Below are 22,168 nucleotides of genomic sequence, written 5' to 3'. Positions count from 1 at the left end.
TACTGGAAAGGACACTGGGGAATGACTGAATCTAATTCTAATTCTGTCAAGCATTCATGAACTTTTAATAGCAAGCGAAGTAATAAGTCATTAAATCTCTACCTTAACTTGTAAGATACCAAGGAACAAGTTCTCAATACATTGGCTTGAAGGTAGCAGGTGGATCACAATGACAGTAGTAAAAGCACTGAAATCCAAGGGTAGACTCCAGGGAAAGTTAGACTTTTATTAATCCTCAACCATGGAGACTTAGAAATAGCAAACGTGAAGCTGTTCCAGCACTGGGCTTTTAGAAGCCAAAGGAATATAATTTAACTAATAGCAAGTACTAGAAGAAAGAGGGGTCTGCTTTTTTTTTTTTTTTTTTTTTTTTAAGTATCAGGATCTGACTCCCTGGGGAAAAGAACAGTTAGCTACTTTGCATTGAACAGGATGGCTTAGATAAACAAGTAAACTATACAGCTGCCTGAGGGGAAAGGAACAGTTTTAATCATATCAAAGAGAACAGAGGCAGCACCTAGGCATGGACACCATTCACCCCTTCCTCTCACTGGCCTTTCCTCCACTGCCTTTTTTCATCCAAAAACACACCAAATCCAGAAACTTCTCTAATTCCACAAGTTTTCTCAGATCAGACCTAGAGGACCCAGAGGAGGGTGATAGAATTACTGTATGGTTTTGGTTAAAAACAAAGATCTAAAAGCCACTTCGAGATTAAGAAAGGAAGGAAAGGAAGAGCTTGATTCTCTAAGGACCCAAGTCAGCACCATTGCCATTTCCCTCAGCTTGGAGCCCAGACATCACTTCATCAAACCAGCACCCTCTAGCAGACAGCCTCACAGAACAGGGAAGAGTCCAGGTCCAGGGCAGCCCTGTTTCCTCAGTACATCTACACATACTAGGTCCTAGGTCTGATAGCATCCGGGCTGAGAAGACGTACTGGCCCTTTAAGGAAAGCCACTGGAAAGCCCTCCGTCATTTACCCCACCCTCAAAAGCCCCACAGTAGATTGATTTAAAGAATACTTCAGTACAAAAGTTACCTGCTCTGCCCCTGGCACATCTCTTCCAGTACAGAACACCGGCAATTCCCAGAACATGAGTCAGAATAAAGATGGTTGATGGCAAATAGGACGAATCTAAAAGAGGCATTTCCACGCTCGACCTTCCTCCTTTCCAGAGTTAGCCACAAGCCCACAGCTCAGCGCAGGCCTCCGAATGCCTTTCTCCTGAGGTTACTGCTGTCCCGTACTATCAGCGCAGAGGCAGAGGCCCGCAGCTCATTGTTGTCAGAAACTTCCTGGCGGCTTCTCCTCCATGTCGCCTCTGACTGTTTTTCAGCAGGCAGTACTACGAGATGGGGCTAAAACCGTACAGTGTATCTCAGACAAAGCCCAGGAAACAACTGGCTAGAGGGGGAGGGGAAAGCGAAGGAGGAACCAGGAGAGTGAAAAGGAGAGCCTAAGCCAGTGCTGAGCTGACTCAAATTCTATCTTTGGCATCCTCTGTTCAGCTTAAACAAACAAACCTCAGACCCCTCTACAAGAAGGGAGGGTGTCAGAGGACGTCACACTCTTAACTTTCCATTCCCGGCCAGGCTGGAACACCAGACTTCAGGATGAAGCCAAAAGAACAAAGTCACAGAATTACTAGGGAACCACTTGCGGGGAGGGGGCCAAGTACACAAGGATGTATTGTAAGTGTCCATGAGTACCCTGGCCAGTCAGAGGGCAACCCTTCCACACCCATGGCCTGGGAGGGGGAGGCGAGGGACCTGAACATCATGACAGAGAGGATCACATACAGAACAAGCTCTATGAGCTAGATCTGACATCAAGGCCTGATGAAGATGAACAAGGAGAACAAAAAACCAGTGTGCTTTCAGAGTTGGAAAACCCACCTGATTTCCACTAGCTGCCTGAGGGGATACGAGGATACTCAATGACAGCAGGAAACAATGCCTTCCACAAAGCTAAGGCCTGCTTACAAATGAAAACTTGATACAGAGGCTACAGCAGCAACTGAAAACACTTTACCACTACATATCTACTAGAATGACTCAAATTAAAAAGACTGATCATATCAAGTCTTGGCAAGGATGTGAAGCAACTAGAATTCTCACACACTGCTGGTGGGGGTGTACATGGGCACAACAGCTCTGGTTGAGCAGTTTCTTATAAAGTTGAACATACACATACCAAATGACCAAGCAACATCATGCCTAGGATTTACCCAGGAAAAGTAAAAACATGTGTTCACACAGAGACCTGTATGTGAACATTAATAGCAGCTTTATTCAAAGTAATGAAAATCTGGAACCAGCCCAAAGTCCATCAACTGGTGGACTAATAAACAAATCCATATAATGGAGTGCAACACGGCAATGAAAAAGGAACAAAATTCAACAGCACAGATGAATCTCAGAAGCATTATACTACATGAAAGAAACTAAACGCAAAAAGCTACATACCGTAGAGTTCCACCCATATGACATTCTAGAACAGCAAAACTATAGGGACAGCAATCAGGTTGGGGAAGACAAAAAGTAAAAACAAACAATCAAGTAGTTTGTCACACAAATACAACGGAGATGTTTGTCACACAAATACTAAAAGAGATGAAGAGGAGAGGGAGTGCCAACAGAATCAAGTTTACAGTTTTATGTTCAGCGAGGGCTTCTCTAATAAGAGCATTAAGCAGAGACCTAAAGACTATGAGCAGGAGCTCCTGGGTGGCTGAGTCAGTTAAACCTCCAACTCTTGATTTTGGCTCTGGTCAGTGAGGAGCCTGCTTGGGATTCTCTCTCTCCCTCTCTCCCTCTGCCCCTTCTCTGCTCATCCTCTGTCTCTCTCTCAAAATAAATAAACTTAAATAAATTTAAAAAAGAATATGAGCAAACAAGTCATATGGCTATCCAGAGAAAAGAGGAGCCAAAAAATTTTTTTAAAGCAAGTGCAAAGTCCCTGAGGCAAAAGTAGGTTTGGTGTGTTCAGGGAACATGGAGAAAACTATAATGGTTGGAGCTCAAAGAGAGAAGGGGAGAGCGTCAGGAGATGAAGCAAGAGAGATTATCAGGTCGCCTATGGCTGTGTAGGCCATTTGTAAAGACTTTGGCTTTTCTTCTAAGTGAAGTAGGAAACTTTTGGAAAGTTTTGTGTGAAACAGTGACATGACTTAACTTAGGGTTTTAAAAGAATCCTTCTTGCTATTCTATTGAGAACAGATACTGGAAAGCAAGAACAGGAGCAAGGAAACTAGTTAAAACACCATTACAATAATCCAAGTGAAAACTGGTAGCTGAGAAACAACAGCTGGGACCAGAGTGTGGTGTTAGAGCTGGTGAGATGTGGTCACATTCTGGATAAGTTACAAAGAAAGAGTCATCAGGATTTGTTGATAGAATGGATGTAGAGGGAGGACAGAAAGAATAGAGTCATGGCTCCAGGAGTTCTGGCCTTAGAAATTGAAAGAACGGAACTGCTACTTCCTGAGTTGGGAAAGACTGTCAGAGAAGCAGAGGGTTTGGGGTTTGTTGGTGATTGCAGTTGTTTGGTTTGGGGGGGGGGATGCGGGTAGGCAGGAATTCCCATTTGGACACATTAGATTTAAAATGCCCAGTAGACATACCAGTGGAATTTTGAATATGCAGTTGACTATATGAATCTAGGATTTTGGGAAAGACCCAGAATGAGTTTTGAAGCCTGGAAATGGAGTGAGATCACTTGGGGAGTGAACAGAGAAGAGACCAACTTAATGGACTAAGTGCTGGAAACACTACATCAGATGGGGAAGAGTAAGAACCATATAAGAGAGGCCAGGGGGTTAGGAGAACCAAAGAGCATGCTGCCCCAGAAGCCAGGAGAAATGTTTCAAGAAGTAGTAATTAGGGGCACCTGGCTGGCTCAGTCGGTGGAGCATGTGATCTTGATGTTCTGGGTTCGAGCCCCATGTAGGGTGTAGAAATTACATAAAAATAAAATCTTAAAAAAAAAAAGCAGTAATTAACCATGTCAAAGCTATTAATGTGTCATGATGAGGACTGAGAATGGACCACTGAATTTAGCAATGTGGAGGTTGCTGATGACTTTAACAAGGGCAGTTTTGATGCCAGAAATGGCTTGACTGGAATGATTCAGGAAAGAATGGGATTTTTAGGGATATGATGAAGAGCATGGTGACTATAGTTAAAAATCTAAAAATGGATTGCCTATGTGAAAGTTGCTAAGAGAGTAGATCTTAAAAGTGCTCATCACAAGAGGGGCTCCTAGGTGGCTCAATTGGTCATGTACCTGTCTCTTGGTTTCAGCTCAGGTCATGATCTCACAGTTTGTGAGTTTGAGACCCCCATCAGGCTCTGCATTGACAGTGTGGAGGCTGCTTGGGATTCTCTCTCTCTCCCTCTCTTTGTGCCCCTCCCCTGCTCTTTCTCTCTCTCAAAATACATAAATAAGCTTTAAAAAAAATTTTTTTTTAAGTACTCATCACAAGAAAAAAAAATCTTTTGGTAACTCTATAAGGTGACAGATTTTTTTTTTTTGTACTGGTTTGTCAATATCCTTTTTTATTTTTAATTTCATTTTTTATTTTTTAAAATTTACATCCAAATTAGTTAGCATATAGTGCAACAATGATTTCAGGAGTAGATTCCTTAATGCCCCTTACCCATTTAGCCCATGCCCCCCTCCCACAACCCCTCCAGTAACCCTCAGTTTGTTCTCTATATTTATGAGTCTCTTCTGTTTTGTCCCCCTCCCTGTTTTTATATTATTTTTGTTTCCCTTCCCTTATGTTCATCTGTTTTTTCTCTTAATGTCCTCATATAAGTCATATGATTTTTGTCTTTTTCTGACTAATTTCACTTAGCCTAATACCCTCCAGTTCCATCCGTGTAGTTGCAAACGGCAAGATTTCATTCTTTTCGATTGCCAAGTAATACTCCATTGTATGTATGTGTGTGTGTGTGTGTGTGTGTGTGTGTGTGTGTGTGGTGTGTATACACACACACCATATACACACACCGCATTTTCTTTATCCATTCATCCATCGATGGACATTTGGGCTCTTTCCATACTTTGGCTATTGTTGTTAGTGCTGCTATAAACATGGGGGTGCATGTGTCCCTTCGAAACAGCACACCTGTATCCCATGGATAAATGCCTAGTCGTGCAATTGCTGGCTCGTGTGGTAGTTCTATTTTTAGTTTTTTGAGGAACCCCCATACTGTTTTCCAGAGTGGCTGCACCAGCTTGCATTCCCAAGGGTGACAGATGTTAACCAGACTTACTGTGGTGATCATTTTGCAATATATGCAAATATCAAATTATTCAAAAAAAATTTTTTTAATGTTTATTTATTTTTGAGAGAGAGACAGAGCGCAAGCAGGGGAGGGGCAGAGAGAGAGAGGGAGACACAGAATCTGAGGCAGGCTCCAGGCTCTGAGCTGGCAGCACAGAGCCCGATGCGGGGCTCAAACCCACAAACCGTGAGACCATGACCTGAGCTGAAAGTCAGACACTTAACTGACTGAGCCACCCAGGCACCTCACAAATATCAAAGTATTATGTTGTACACCTACAACTAACATAATGTGTCAATTATACCTCAATTAAGACTGATTTTTTAAGTTAAATATAAAAAAAGAATGGGAGAAGAATTAGTGACAACAAAGTAAAAACAACTCAAGGAATGTTACTGTAAAGAAGAGCAGAGAGAGGGACCTAGGATCAAGAGAATTTTTCTTTTTCTTTTTTTTTTTTTTTTGAGAATTTTTCTTGGCATATGAAATGTACTAGTGTTTGCTGAAAGGAATAAAGGCTACGGAAGGAAAACCAATAGCGCAATCCAGTGGAAACTACGCCAGAGCCTCTTCTGGAGCAGGGCTCTCATGTGAAACAGAGCATTTCATCCATCCATCCGTTCACTCAATTTGTTTTACTTTATTTTATTATTTTAGAGAGAGCACGTGCGCAAGTGGAGGAGATGGGCAGAGGGAAGGAGTGAGAATCTCAAGCAGGTTCCATGCTCGGCATGGAGTCCAATGTGGGGCTCAATCCCACGACCCTGGGATCATGACCTGAGCCAAAATCAAGAGTCGGCTGCTCAACCGACTGAGCCACCCAGGTGTCTGCATTCATTCAATATAAAAACACGGAGCATCATGCTAGACACAGTGGACACAAAGATGATGATGATGTACCCCTTACTATAGACAAGCCCTGGAGCTGTGATGGCCAAAGAAGATGAAAGGGCATTTATTATAATATACTATACTAATACTGCAATATACTAACATTTATTAAGTGGCTACTAGAGAGTATCTTCACATCTGTTACTTCATTTAATCTTGATAATATTATCAGTATTAGTTAATATTTTATTATTATATATTGTTAATACCACAAATGAGGACATCTTATAAATAATTTAATAAATCTTATAAATTTTGTATATTTACAAATTTTATAAATTAAATTTATAAATAATTTTATAAATGTTAGGGGGTTCCTAACATTGTATGTCACATGTACTCAAATTTTTTAAATAAATTTTTTGATAAAAATAAAAAAGAACTTGAAGCTCAGAAAATTCAAATTATTTTGCCCAAAGTTACAAAGTAAGAGAGTGAACTGACATCTGAACTTTTATCTGTCTGATTTCAAACCAGTGTATTTTATCACACTGTCTCCTTTTACTAAAATGTTCTGGCAAACTAACTAACTTGAAGTTAAACAATTTAGATATTTATATGTCTGGAATACTTCCTCTTTACACATACTGTACATAGCCTGACCTGGCTCTAAGGAAAGCATCTCAACTTCAACACAGAACATCACACTGTTAGTGCTGCCTGTATCACCTCATACAACTGTCTTTTGGCAATCTTATAAATATCTTCACCATATTTTTATTTCCCGAAGTTAAAACCATTTCTCTGCCTCACTGCAAAACTATCTTAAATTAGAAAATCATAGATCATATGCTTGTGCCATTCAAAAACACCTAGGAAATTTGAAGAAAAAAAATCCACAGCATTCAAGTATCAAGATATATTCTGAACTTACTATTATTATTAGAGAAGACAATGGAAGGTATCCAAGGTAATTTACTCTTCATAAGATGGCATGCTATACCTTGGATACAACCATTTTTCTACATATGACAGGTAATAAGTTTTGTTTCCAGGCTTTCTATATATGCACATTTGTCTGAAGGAGTAAAGAAGAGAAGGGGAACTGCCTCTGTGAAAATAAAATAAATTTTTCACTTAGCAAAACTAAGATGGATCTGTGTGCTGTCATTTATAGGAAGTGGTTAGAAGCTGGCAGGAGGGAGTGACTGGGGTTTTTTTTAGAGATCATTTATTATACAAAGAATGGGCCTTTTAAAGTCATATTTAGCACCCCCCAGGATATCCCTTCCCTACAGCCAATGGGCAGGGCCCCAAACCACCAAAGAAGCCCTGTAAAAGCAAGACTCTAACCTTCATTAAGATTTGAGACCTGCCTCCCTTTAAGACTATTTCACTCCCAAGAATTTAAGGTGGTCACCCACAGCCATTACCCACAAGAAATCTCAAAACAAGACAACACCCCAGAATCACTTTCATGTCTGCGACTGAGGTGACAGCAGGTCTGTGAGAAGGGGCGCTGTGACTGTTATTCAAGCTGCCATGGAGTTATACGTGGTCTCAAAATAACTGACATCCACAGCCTCTGAACTTGAGCAGATACAGACTAATAACTTAGGACCCATTTAGTCATTCATTCATTCATTCATTCATTCATTTATAATTTATTTATTTTGAAAGAGAGCACGTGAGTGGGGTAGGCCAGAAAAAGAGGGGAGAGAGAGAATCTCAAGCAGGCCCCTCACTGTCAGCGCAGAACCCAATGCAGGGCTTGAACCCACAAACTGTGAGATCATGACCTGAGTTGAAACCAAGAGTTGGACACTCAACCTACTGAACCACCCAGGCGCCTCAAGATCCATTTAATAGACTGAAATCTGGGGATTACTGGGTAACTCAGTCAGTTAAGCATCTGACTCTTGATTTCAGCTTAGGTCATGATCTCACAGTTTGTGGGTTTGAGTTCCACATCAGGCTCTGTGCTGATAGCACGGAGTCGGCTTGGGATTCCCTCTCTCCTTTCTCTACCCCTCTCCTGCTCCTGCTCATGTGTACATGCTCTCTCTCTCTCTCTCGCTCTCTCAAAAGTTAATAAATAAACTTTATAAAAATAAAAAAAAAATAAAAGACTGAAATCTGGAAAAATAATGCTTACAAAGAGGATACTTTTTTTAAAAACAACAGATATACCTGAGATTAAAACTGTGGTAGAGATTAGTATGTGGCTGTTGTCAATGGAAACCTTGAGCTTCTGGGAACAACAGGATCCAGACATCAAAGCCTGGCCCCGAGCTCTGGTCATCTGTCGCCTGCCATGAGTCCAGTAGGCATCTAACTACGGATAGGCAGAGGACGTGTGCTTCACAGTAGCTAATTAGGAGACATTGTGACTCCTGTCTCTAATGTTTAGCAATGTAGGATTATGAAAACAATAAATATGCAAAGGCCCAGAATGCCTACAAAGAATATTCTACATACCCAAGTATCAGTGAATACAATAATGGTAGGAAATTTTCCCAAATTTTTTGCTCAGTACCCTAGATGCCATTATAGTAGCGTGGTAATTACAAGCTCAGTCTGAAGCCAGACTGCCTACATTCAAATCCAGACTTTACAATATATGTCACATTAGCACCTTTGGGCAAATTATTTAATTCACCGCATACAGCCTCAATTTCCCCATCTGTAAAATGATGACACTAACAGTACCTGTCTCATAGAGCGAGTTAATGCATTTAAGGTGCTTAGATCATGGCTGGCACACAGTATGTGCTCAATAATTATTGGCTACTATTATCATTATTTGGAGGAGCAGCATACAAGCCACATCTGACCACAAAGATCTCTGAATACTGTTCAGACTGTATAAAACTTTAGTAAACTGATAATTTGCCTAATTTGCCTAATCCCAGTCTGCCAATCCTGTCCATATTCACTGTGAGATTAATATCACAGAAGCATGCATAATGACCAGTATATCTTAAATGCTCAATAAATGTTCATTTGTAATTTCATTCTAAAACTTTCAATTTCCCACTGTCAGCAAATTAAATTCAAAAAACTCTCTCTGGCTTTACAGTGTTTTCCTCATTTAACCTGGAATGTATTTCCTTCTCATCTCCACTAATCAAAATCCCATTCATATGGACCAGCTTAAAGCCAATATTGCCACAGATTTTTCCCTGGTGACTCCCTCCATCCCAGTCAGAAGTAAACATCTCCTTCTCTTGAGATTATATTATATTTTGTTTCTCTCTCATGACATTTAGCACTTTCTATTTTATAATATAGTTTTGTGCTTATTTTTGCTCTCTCACTAAAGTTTTCAAAGCTAGATGAATTCTGCTTCTGTATATGAAATCTCTTAACAACTATTTGTGTAATGGGTCCAAAGAGCACTGTGAGAGCCAGGAGTATAAAGGCAAAACATACTGGAATGAGTTAAACAGGGTCCAGTAAACCATGGAGATTCACAAAATATAAGCATTTCTTGGGAATGAATCTATTTTGACTGCAAAAACATACACCAGAGAGCAAATGCCTGGAAAACTATTCATCTTATGGCAGGAAAAACTCAATATACTTCTTTAGACAGACAGACCCAGCAGATATATACACTAACAGAGGAACTGAACCACTTTTAACAGAATTCCAAATCTACCTGGGGGTTTAAGGAAAAAAGTGACTCCAAGAACACAAATACAGGTTTTCCTTTTTCTTAAAGCTGGCACGAAGTCACTTTACTGATTCAAAAATTCCACTTCTAGAAATCTCTCCAGACATGGATTCTGCCCCAACACCCAAACTCTGGGTGGCCTTCTTGTCCAACTCAGCAATTTAGTTAGGCCCTTACCCTTGAAAAAAAGAAAGAAAAATGAAAGTAAAGGTAAAGAGTAAAGGTGAAAAGTAAAATGGGTGATGTTCTGGGGTAGCACCTAGAAAACTCATTCTTTATTTTTAATGGAGGACATAAAGACAGTGGACCACTATTTTTAAAGAATTTATTTTGGGGGTACTTGGGTGGCTCAACTGTTGGTATCAGCTCAGATCTTGATCTCACTATCTTGAGATCGAGTCCTATGTCGGGCTCCATGCTGAGCACAGAGCCTGTTTGGGATTCTCTCTCTCCCTCTCTCTCTGCCCCTCTGCCACTCACGCTATCTCTCTCTCTCAAAATAAATAACTAAACTTAAAAAAAAAAAAAGATTTTACTTTTAAGTAATCTCTACATCCAACATGGGGCTGGAGCTTACAACTCCAAGATCAAGAGTCCACATGCTCTACTACTAACTGAGCCAGCCAGGTGTCCCTAGGAAACTCATTCTTTTTTTTTTTTTATGTTTTTAAATTTATTTTTGAGAGAGAGAGAGAGAGAGAGCGAGCACGCACAAGCAGGTGAGGGGCAGAGGAAGGGGACAGAGGATCCAAAGTGGGCTCTGTGCAGAAAGCAGAGAGCCCAATGTGGGGCTTGAACTCATAAACCATGAGATCATGACCTGAGCCAAAGCTGGACATTTAACCAACTGAGTCACAGAGGCACCCCCTTTTTTTTTTAATGTTTATTTGTTTATTTTTTTTTTGAGAGAGAGAGATCTGGTGAGTGGCGGGCGGGGGGGGGGGGGGACAGAGGATCGGAAGTGGGCTCGCGCTGACAGCAGACAGCCTGATGCAGGGCTAGAACTCACGAACCATGAGACAATGACCTAAGCCAGTCAGACACTTAACCAACTGAGTCACCCAGGCACCCTGGATACTCATTCTTAAAACCAAAATGCCTCTCTCTCTGCACAGGGCTCTAAACAGTCTGTTAACCAAACCCAGATTCAAATGCTGACTTTACAGTTTCTGGCTGTGTGTCTATGAACCAATTAATTAATCTCTTTAATCTTCAGTTTCTTCATTTGTAAAATAGGGATAATAAAATCACCTCTTTGTGGTGTTACAATGGGGATTAAGTGAGAAAACACATGGACTATCTGGCACACAATAAGCATTCACTATTAACTGTTTAAAAAAAAACATTAAACATGAACTCATTCATGTTAGCCATTGTTATTATTGTTACTCTATTAGAGCATTTATGCCCCAGCAGGGTAACGAGCCACCTTCCACGGGCAATGTGAGGAGATAAGTCAAGGTAAAACATGTGGTATTTAAGCAGCTCTAAGCCACCAACTCAATAAATAAATCAAATTAGATTTCAATGGCACTGCTTCAAAACGAGAAAGGACAAGAATATGTAGTCCATCTTAATATCCATATTATTATTTTAAATAATCTCTCTCTCTTTGGGATTCAGACCATTTACCCCCAACAAAGTAATAATGAAATCTAGAGCAATTAGATTTTTTTCCTGGAAATTCTGGTAGCCAGTATCTTCAATAAATGGAGAAGATTCAAGGAAAAGAAGCCCTGTCTATGGAGACTGCTCTCGACTTTCGCTAAGGATTGTTATTTTTGTCCAGAAACATCTCTCATTACAAGTGAATTCATGATGGAAAGTAGCACCTGACTCCTATCCAGCCTAAACACATTTTTTAAATGCTTTTCCAAATAAAAACAGTTTCAATGGCAAACATCTTGCAGTGTGGTCTGGCTAAGAAACATGTGATCCATTTTAGTTTCTCTGAGACACCTTGGAACACAAGAGGGCAGAACAGGTATGCAGCTGACAAAGGGTCAGGAACTCAACAATAAGGTAACCAGTCAGCCTTGAGAATGCTAGTAGGTAGCTATACTCAAGGCTCAGAAGAAGAGTCCGGGCCAAGATAAGAGGTAGGTAAGAGAGACCAACTTAAACTATTTATCCATGGAAACCAAGCTATGCACACAAACGGCTAATTTTAGATCTCTGTGAGATGGTTTTCTAGATCCTGGCAGTAGCCTAAATGACAAAGAGAAAAAACTTGTCACCTGAACACAAAGACAGATTTGTCAGCTTCTTTACACCTATGGACCCCTGGAGCCTGCTCTGAATCCTAATCCACAACATGAGAATCATTTGGTCTTTCTACCACCAGGCCCTGCTTATCTTCTAATAAAACCTGCTCTCATGAACCCTCACTAGGGTCCAAGGACCAAACTCAAATAAACGTGCCTAACAGGATCTCCTCTAGTAGTATCACAAAACACTAATTATGGGACCCTAGGGGACCCACTTAATATTTCTGAATATTTCCTAAAATGTACAATGTGTATAAAAATACCTATTTCTCGGGGGCGCCTGGGTGGCTCAGTTGGTTAAGCGTCCAACTTCAGCTCAGGTCATGATCTCAGTCCATGGGTTCAAGCCCCCCATGTGGGGCTCTGTGCTGTCAGCTCAGAGCCTGGAGCCTGCTTCCGATTCTTCCCTCTCTCTCTGCCCTTCCCCCACTCCCACTCTGTCTCTCCCTCTCTCTCAAAAGTAAGTAAACATTAAAAATAAAAAAATAAAAAAACTATTTCTAGGAGTTGTAGTAGGTAAGTATACATCAGATGCTTAATAAACAGTTTTCTTTCCTTGTCTCCTTTCACTTTTTTAAAAAAAGTCTCTTCCAATCTTATTTATAAAACCAATTCCATCTCAGCTTTGGCTTCTTGTCTCACCTAGCATTTGGAATAATCTGTTCTTCATATATTCAGTAGATTTACAAATTTCTTAATACAAGTTCACATTTTTTATTTCTGTTCTAATGTTTATTTAAAAAAGTGCTCAATATACAAAGATTCACAATAAAGACGAGGAATATGATTGGTCTACCATAAGATTAGTGAGTTTCTCTCATTTAGAGCTTAAACCCCCAGTGACCCCTACTGGACAAAGACAGATACAGAAGACTGAGTTTTATAACGAAGACAAAGATTCTGTGACTGCTTTTACTCTAGTGAAATTCGCACACATAGAACTTTCATAACACAAGCTCAAGCTTGCCTCAAAACCCACACACACATAATATAAAAGGCAGGGATGCTAGGTGTAGTCAGCTCTCTCCTTTCATGAACACATTATCACCTCAAAGTTGGTTGGTGTATTGGCTGCCCCAACTGGATCCCCAGTATTCACAGCTTTCTGGTAAGTTCTTACAGAGAAAAGAACAGACACAGAAGAAGCAGTCACTGGCACATAATCCCTACCCCCCACTACCCTGCATTTTTCCATTTGCAAAGCTGACTCACTCTCAGCTCAGCCCAGGCTCCTCACCAGCAGTCAGGGCCACTATGTGTGCCCAGTGAGTAATGCTTCCCCGATGCATCCTAGCAGCTGCCTCTGACTTAACAAGTCATAAAAGGAAATCTGGGTAACAGTTTTAAGGGAAGAGAACAAACACATGCTCCATCCTGGAAACAGGGATAGTTCCTCTCAGTCCTTTGCAGGGACTCAGAGCTATAGTGAATTCCCTCTAATGGCAGCCAGGTGGCAATGCAGAAACAGCTGAAGGCAGAAATACCAATGAGTACAATAAATCCCTACTCTCTAAAATCTCAGGGCAACAGATTCTACTTTGGATAAAACCAAAAGTATTGAGCATTAGGCAGAGCCCAACCCAGCCTACAGATTGGTTATGGCTCATCTACCATAGACTGCTTGTCCAGCAACAGCTTGCTCAGTGGAGACTGCAAGCCAGACTCAGTATCAAACCATCTACCATCACTCAGCCTCATTTGTAAGGCAAAACCCCAATGAAAACCAAATCTCAAAGAAAGGGAGCAGCCTAAAGAACTGCCCATCGTCTATCCTCAAGTTCCCAAAGTAGGTGATGAGGAAATGAGGAAAAGAATGACATCTGGGTTTTTGATTAGTGACTGGCATATCTGATATTCAACAAATCCTAAATGAACAATAGTTGTAGTTCAACTTTCTCCCAAAGGACATTCCTGGAGCATCTAAATCTCCAAAGCTTATCTCAAACATTCTGAAAATGACCATCAAGAGCTAAATCATTTTTGACACAATTTACTTTGAGCAATAATCTTTGATGAATTATCAAACAGCAAAACTTCAATTAACTAGGACTCAACTAAATTGGGTCTACTCTACTGTTAGGTGAAAGGTGAAAAAGAATCACTCCTGATACATAGTATCACTAATTTTTTTTAAATTTCCTTGAAATCAGGGCACTTTCAGTATAGCTGCCTACATTTTTCTTTTACCTATAATCCATGGGTCCTTGATGCCTTGGAATGAAACTATTACCCAGCTCAGTTTTTAGCTAAACTTATAATATTGAAGATCCTAACTTATCAAAAAGAAAAGAAAAGAGAGAGAGAGAGAGAGAAAGAGAGAGAGAGGGAGGGAGGGAAGGAAGGAGAGGAAAAATTACCTATGATATTACCTATGACAAAATTACCTAATTACTAAGATCAAAAAGATATGTATAAACATTTTCAAAAAGAGTGAAACAAAAAGTGTCCTTTGGCTAACCCTGTATTAATGAGAATATTTAATTAAACACATACCAGATTTTATCACTACATTTAGCAGTTTGAGAACTAGAAAAGGAGGTGATATCTCCAGTCCTGACTAGTTTATCATATGACTAAAGGATCATTTAATCACACTGGATCTGTTTATTCATTCATAAAATGAGGTGACATTCTAGATCTCTACATTCTTTGCTAGCCCTAAACTTCTGTGGTTCTGTGAAATATCTAGTTGCCTGGGATTTGTGTTGTTACCCATAACAACAACAACAAATTACAAAGCGGTCTTATAATACCCTTTTAGACCTTACTATCTAACCAGGGAAGTGGAGTGTGTATAAATAATTATAGCATAAGGCAGTATGCTGTGTCATGAGGGTGGCAAGACCACGAGAATTCAGCGAACAAGAAATTTAGGAATACAGTCAATGGAATGGTCGTTTCCAGTTGGAGAAATTGGGGGTGGGGGGAGGCTTCCCTGTATGAGGCACATAAACTGGGTTTAGGAGAACATGTAGGATGTCAACATTCTAAAATCGAAAAGAGCACACATTCCAGGAGGAAAGATAACCTGAGCAAGAAAATGAAAACAAGAAAGAAGAAATAAAACTAGAGCACAGAGTTTGTGCATTTGAGAGTGAACGAGCAAGAAGTTTGGAAGATTCACTTCTGCCAACTTTAGGTTCTATGCGGCAGACTTAACAAGCACATTTATCTCCATTCTTTCTGAAGCCTCAGGAAAATGACAGTCAAGGGATAAAAACAGGACAAACCCACAGAAAAGAATAAAAAATATCAACAGAAGTTTCAAAAACCACAGCGTGGATAGATCAACGTTCACTAATTTAAATTTCAGCTTAATCTTTCTGCTAAGTGCCTGTGAAGAATGGGGAACAAGAAGAAACCAGGGAAACTGCTGCAGGGCTCCAGAAAGTCTGGGGAACTGGATGCATCAGGGGTCACTGTAGGCTTGAGGGCAAGGGGTAGAAAGCTGCATGATGAGGCTGAATACAAGACACGTTCAAAGTCGTGAGGCCCACATGAGGTCAGAAGTGTGCTTCACTAATAACGGGTATTCAGTGAAATCTGACATAATGAACAAACAAGACTCTCCCCTCTGCCCCACTGTCCAGACTGGCAACCCCAGAGCTCTGGCTGCCAGGCTTAAAAGGCCTCAGACAGAAGACTGGCCAATTCCTCTCTGGAGAAAAAGACCTCCCCTACCTGATAATTCATTAAGAACACACCAGTCAACAAGTCAGCTTGTTAGGCTTCCATTCAGCTTTTTAAGAGCTAAGTCTTATATATGAAGATCACCAAGAAACATCAGACATTTTAAGAGCACCTCTAAGGTGAAAGACAGAGACCAAAATGAACAAACAAAAGGAGCCTGAAACAGAGACAGGGGCACCTGGGCAGCTCAGTTGGTTAAGCGTCGGACTTCGGCTCAAGTAATGATCTCACAAAGATCTCATGGTTCGTGGGTTCAAGCCTCACATCAGGCTCTGTGCTAACAGTACACAACCTGCTTGGGATTCTCTCTCTCTCTCTCTCTCTCTCTCCCTCTCTCTCTCTGCCCCTTCCCTGTGTGCGTGCATTCGCTCTCTCTCACTCTCTCTCACAAATAAATAAACTTTAAAAAAAAAGGCAACAAACAGAGACAATATTAGAAGCAGAGGAAAACATTGAGGGGGTTGAGGGCACTGTAATTAATATCCTCAGAATGCACTAACAAGTAATATTGCCATAAAACAAGAACAAGTAGTATAAAAAGGAACACTCAGAAAATCTTTTAAATGCTCAGAAATAAAAAATACGATAGCAGAAATAAACCATTGTAAAGAAGAGTTGGAAGATATTGCTGAGGATCTTTACCATAAACTAAAACAAAAAGACAAAGATAGAGAAAATACAGGGAAGGAAATATTCAGAGAAGCCATCAAATTAGCTCAATATCCAGCTAACGAAAGTATCAGAAAGAGAAAATGGAAGGGTGGAAATTATCAAATAACTAATAAATGAAAGATGTGTTTTCAAATGAAAAAGACCTAGGGAGAACTCAACTCAGCAAATTAAAAAAGATCCTCTCCAATGCACATCATCACAATATTTCAGAACACCAGAGACAAAAATGAAATCCTAAGAGCTGTTGAAAAAAAAAATAAGTCACAAACAAAATTCGGAAAGCAGAATGGCATTGGACTTCTCAGTAGCAGCACAGGAAGGCAGAGGGAGGATCGTCTTCAAAACTCTGATGGAACACCATTTGCAAACTAGAAGGCTATACTCAAACTCTTAATCAAATGAAAAGTAGACTAAAGACATTTTCAGATAAGCAAAGTCTCAAAAATATTTACTTCTCATGTATCTTTTCTTAGGAAACTACTCTAAGGTATATTCCAATGAAGGAATGGAGTAACCAAGAAAAATGGCAGCATGAGATACAGGAAACATGGGATTGAACACAGAAGAGAGGTAAATGAATTTCCCAGTATGATGGTGAAGGAAAAGTCCCAGAATGACAACTTTACTCAAGGCTTGAGTTGGAGAACAGAACTGGAGAAAAGAAAGCTCCTGGGGAATTTCTCCAAAGATTATTAAAAATATATACATATGTATATTATTTGATATGTTCCAACATACTGAGAGCTGTCTTACAGTCCCCATGGGAGAGCATGGAGTTAGGGCCACAGAAAACAAGTGATAAAATAAGGCAATTAATTCCAGGGGGGAAAAAGTCAGTCAAGAAAGGAAATGTAATTATAAAATACTGTGTGGCTCACCTTTAAGCAAATATTTATATGACCATAATAATCTAAACACTGAATACCACACAATGGAAATAATGTGTGACAATGAGAAAAGGGAGAAGAGGGAAGAGGGCAGGGATGAAAGAACTAAATCCTAATTTTCTATAGCTGATTATCAACAGATAATGTCAAAAAATGAAAAATCAAGAAGCAGTAAAACAAGGGTATATTTACAAAATGTAGTAGGGGGCACCTGGGTGGCTCAGTCAGTTAAGCATCCAACTCTCCATTTTGGCTCAGGTCATGATCTCATGGTTTGTGGGTTCAAGCCCCACATTGGGCTCCGTGCTAACAGTGCAGAGCCTGCCTGGGATTCTCTTTCTCCCTTTCTCTCTGCCCCTCCCTGACACATGCCTTCTCTCTCTCAAAATAAATAAATAAACTTAAAAAAAGAGAGAGAGAAAGAAATGTAGTAGAGGTGTGCCTGGCTGGCTCAATTAGTAGAACATGTGACTCTTGATCTCGGGGTTGTGAGTTCAAGCACCCTGTTGGGCTGGAAGCTACTTTAAAGAAAAAGAAAGAGGGGGTGGGCCTCGGTGGCTCAGGGGTTAAGCATAGGACTTCGGCTCAGGTCATGATCTCGTGGTTCGTGGGTTCAAGCCTCATGTCAGGCTCTGTGCTGATAGCTCAGAGCCTAGAGCCTGCTTCCGGTACTGTATCTCTCTCTCTCTTTCCCTCCTCCACTCATGCTCCCTCTCTCTCAAAATAAATAAACAAACAAAATTAAAAAAAGAAAAGAAAAGAAAAGAGGGGTGTTTAGGTGGCTCAATCAGTTAAGCACCGACCCTTGATATCAGCTGAGGTCATGATCTCACAGTTCCATGAGATAAAGCCCTGTATAGGGCTCCAAGCTGATAGCATGGGGCCTGCTTGGGATTCTCTCCCTTTCTCTGCCCCTCTGTTGCTCATGCTCTCTCTCTCTCAAAATAAATAAATAAACTTAAAAAAAAAAAAAAGGAAATGTAGTGGAAAATACTAAAAAAAAAAACCTCTACATGACTTGGAAGCAGTCTCAGAAATGGGGAGGGACAAAACAGATTTTTCTTTTTTTCTTTTTTTTTCTTTTTTAAGATAGAGAGTAGGGGAGAAGGGTAGAGGAAGAGAGAGAGAATCCCAAGCAAGCTCCACACTCCGCACAGAGTCTGATGCAGGGCCCAATTCCACAACCCTGGGATCATGACCCGAGCTGAAACCAAGAGTCAGACGTTCAACTGACTGAGTCACCCAAGCACCCCAGGTAATTTTTGTTGTAAGTCTCATAGTAATATTTGATCTTTTAAAATAAGAATATAATTTTGATAAAAATAAGTTTATAGAAAGTCGGGCTGGATTATGATAGGTCTTAAATTACAAGATGAGTTTGGATTTTATCCTATAGGTAACAATGAGCCCTTAAAAGAGTCCTCCCACTAAAAAAAAAAAGAAGAAGAAGAAAAAGGAAAAATCAAAAAGATATTTGGAATCCCAATCCCCACAATAGATTCCCTTAACATTCTGGTTAATTGTTGTGTCGGAACATTTCTCCCTTATCACTGCTTGACCTTATGATTAAAGGCATTTCACCCATAACCAAAGAAAGGGAAGATCTGTACACATTATAGGCAGGTATAAAGAACATGTTCCGGTCAAGACTGCTGCTTCCACTCAGACTCATCTGACTCAGTGAGTCAGGTGGTGACTTCTGAAACAGCCTCATCATAGATTACCCTCAGGGGGCTCCCAAATAAAACCCATGCTTGGGAGCATTTTCCCCTCGGTCTTCTGGCATGTCAGGCTAAAAGTCTCTTCTAATGATTTGTTATTTCATGGAGAGATACAGGGAGAAGTACAACTAGCACAGAGGAGGAATGTTGCCACCTAGGGCCCAGGGAAGTCCAGCACTCTTCTCTAAGAAACCTCTGATTCAGTCCCTCCTGATTCATATCCTTCCTACCCTTCCTCCAAAGATCAGCTATAGTTCCACAGTGTACCTAGGAGTACAGCCAGATGATCAGCCAGAAGGATGCAACAATTCAAGACAGCACCAAATAATGTTTTCCTCCATGCCATCCAATTCTGGGGGGTTTGTTTTGCCTTGTTTTTTAACTTTTTCTTCTTGTTTATGGTGTATCTTAAAGAGAGGCAATATCTTCTGTCCAATGCTACCGTAAAGTACTCCAAGCCACTTTCAGATAAATGATTCATAAAGCACAAAGACAGCAACTGATATTACTAAGCCATCTCTCCCCAGATATTCCTCGGGAGACCTGAATCCTGACACAGAATACAAGCGATAAATACCCTCTCTTATCTTTTTGAAAACTGCTGGCTTAGCCTCCAATCTCATAATCATGCAGACTCTGGTAAGTGTTAAGGCATAATAGTAGTGACTAGGAACACTCTTTTATAAGCTTAACGTAAATGGAAGCCTGGGGGTGACTGGTTGGCTCAGTTGTGGGAGAGGGGCATTTGACTCTTGATCTCAGGGTCATGAGTTAATTAATTACTAAAAAATAATTAATAAAATAAAATAAAATAAATGGAAGCCTGAATACCTAACCAACTTTAGTGAGTTGCAATATGAAGAGATACCAAAAATTACTATCCTTTCTCCTGACTGTAAGTTTCCCCCACTTATCAGCTTTATCCCTACACACCACAGAGGGCCTCCAATTCAAAGAGAGGAAAAAAAAAAAAAGAAATTTGAGGTTAGAGCAAAGATCCAGGTCTTGCCAAAACACTGGAGGAAACTGAAAAAAAAACAAAAACAAAAAACAACACTGGAGGGAACCAGAGTACTTTTGGCAATAAAGTCAAGTCTCTGAGATTTGACCTTCTGATATCTAGGCAAGTTCCTGTATCTAAAATATCAGGGGAAATGCCACACTTCCAGCCTCCACGAGCATGTGAGTTTCAATTCCGAGACACAGACACTGCTAACCATAGAGCTAACACACAGAGTGCAAGACCACACTACACTGCGAGTGAAAGAAATCCACGACTGGCACAGGATGTCATGAGATGTCTCACCCAGTTACAAACACGGTACACCCAAGACAGGCAGAGACTTGACCACATGCTCTAAAGGCTCATGAACAGCACTGCCCACACCAGGGCTCATGAGAAAGGAACTAAAAAACAGGTGATGTTTCTTGTGATCTATGCTAGTCAATCATTCTGACTGCCCAGGCAACCATACAATTCAACACCTCCCTCCAGCCTCAATCGAGGTTCCTGTCTCCACCTGCTCCTCTGACATCATCCTGTCATTATATCTTCTTTGAAATTCCTTTGATGAAAAATGAATCATCTCTTCCTGCCAACACAAGCCCAGGCCTCTTCCAGGCAAGTCATTATTTTTGTCAGTCCTCTGAGGACAGGGCGCCACCCAGCGGCTCCTCCAGCTGCTGTCTCTACACCTCCCAGGAAAGAGTGTCTCAGAGCAAGATCAACAGCCTGGAGAAAAAAATGTAAGAAATGAAAGAACTGAGGTTCTTGGTGGAGCTGGAAGGAGGCCTGTGACCCAAAACATAAGTTATCTATGCCAGTGGAACACAGAGTTGAGAAGATAAATAAGAATGAACGTAGGACACCGAGAGTCACACTTAAAACCTGGAAAGCCTTCAACCTCAGGGCATTCGCCTTAAAAGCTTTTGTTCCTTATACAATGTGCCATCAACTATTCCACATAAAGTGATAGCAAACCTAAATTTCTCATCTTGAGGCTTTGGGGCAACAGTAACCTACCCAGTGCTCAACACAGTGATGCTCTAACTTCAAGATTCACAATGGCAGGAATAAGGAGACAAGCACAAATTGACAAAATACTATTCATACATACAAATCACCCTAAATTTTTTAAATAACAGCTTTATTGAGTTTAATTCACATACCATACAATTCACCCTTTTTAAAAAGATTTTTTTAATGTTCATTTTTGAGAGAGAGAGACAGAGACAGAGACAGAGTGTGAGCAGGGGAAGGGTAGAGACAGAGGGAGACACAGAATCCGAAGCAGGCTCCAGGCTCTGAGTTGTCAGCACAGAGCCTGATGCAGGGCTCGAACTCACAAACCATGAGACCATGACCTGAGCTGAAGTTGGACACCTAACCAACTGAGCCCCCCAGGCGCCCTTCAGTTTACCCTTTCACAGCAAATAATTCGATGGATCTTGACATATTCACAGAGTCGTGCAACCATCACCACCATGTAATTTTAGAACATTTCATTACCCCTTAAAGAAACCCTATATCCATTAGCAGTCATGTCCCATTCCACCCTCTCCCAGCCCCAGTAGCCACTAACCTACTTATTGTCTCCATGGACTTGCCTATTCCGTATAATAGAATCGTACAATATGTGGTCTTTTGTAATGGTCTTCTTTCACTTAGCATGTTTTTAAGTTTGATCCATATTAGCATCGATTAATACTTGATTCCTTTTTGTTGCTGAATATTATACTATTGTATACATATGACACTTTTTGTTTATCTGTTGATCAGTTGATGGATATTTGGGTTGTCTCCTCTTTTGAGCTATTATGAATAATGCTGCTATGAGCATATGTTGTACAAGTTTTATGTGGATATACATACTCATTTCTCTTGGATATATACTTAGTGGAATTGCTAGGTCATGCAACTTTTTGAGGAACCACTAAGTTATTTTCTGAAGCAGCTGAACCATTTTACATTCCCACCAGCAACGTATAAGGGTTCCAATTTCTCCACATCTTCACTTTTTTATTATAGTAGCCATTCTAGTTGTTATGAAGTGGCATTCTCATTATGGTTTTGATTTGCATTTCCTTAATGAAAAAATGTTGAGCATCTTTCCATGTATTTTTTGGTCA

At 40.4% G+C, this 22,168-nt stretch overlaps 1 protein-coding gene across 17 annotated transcripts in view; it reads right to left on the bottom strand.

Annotated features, from left to right (window-relative positions):
* MACF1 (microtubule actin crosslinking factor 1) overlaps positions 1-22,168 on the bottom strand; it is a 328,483-nt gene that overhangs the window by 225,434 nt on the left and 80,881 nt on the right. Inside the window, exon 1 of one of the 17 annotated variants that reach the window (XM_053211858.1) lies at positions 1,043-2,847. The exons of the other annotated variants lie outside the window; for them this stretch is intronic. Coding sequence (XP_053067833.1) covers positions 1,043-1,151 — 109 coding nt within the window. The 5' untranslated portion in view covers positions 1,152-2,847. Of the gene's footprint in view, positions 1-1,042; positions 2,848-22,168 lie in introns of those variants that run through there. 17 annotated transcript variants of the gene reach the window in all.

Source organism: Acinonyx jubatus, chromosome C1 (genome assembly GCF_027475565.1).
Source record: "Acinonyx jubatus isolate Ajub_Pintada_27869175 chromosome C1, VMU_Ajub_asm_v1.0, whole genome shotgun sequence".
Taxonomy (NCBI): Eukaryota; Metazoa; Chordata; class Mammalia; order Carnivora; family Felidae; genus Acinonyx; species Acinonyx jubatus.
Note: the sequence above shows the minus strand (reverse complement) of the source record. Positions and strands in the feature narration are given on the sequence as shown.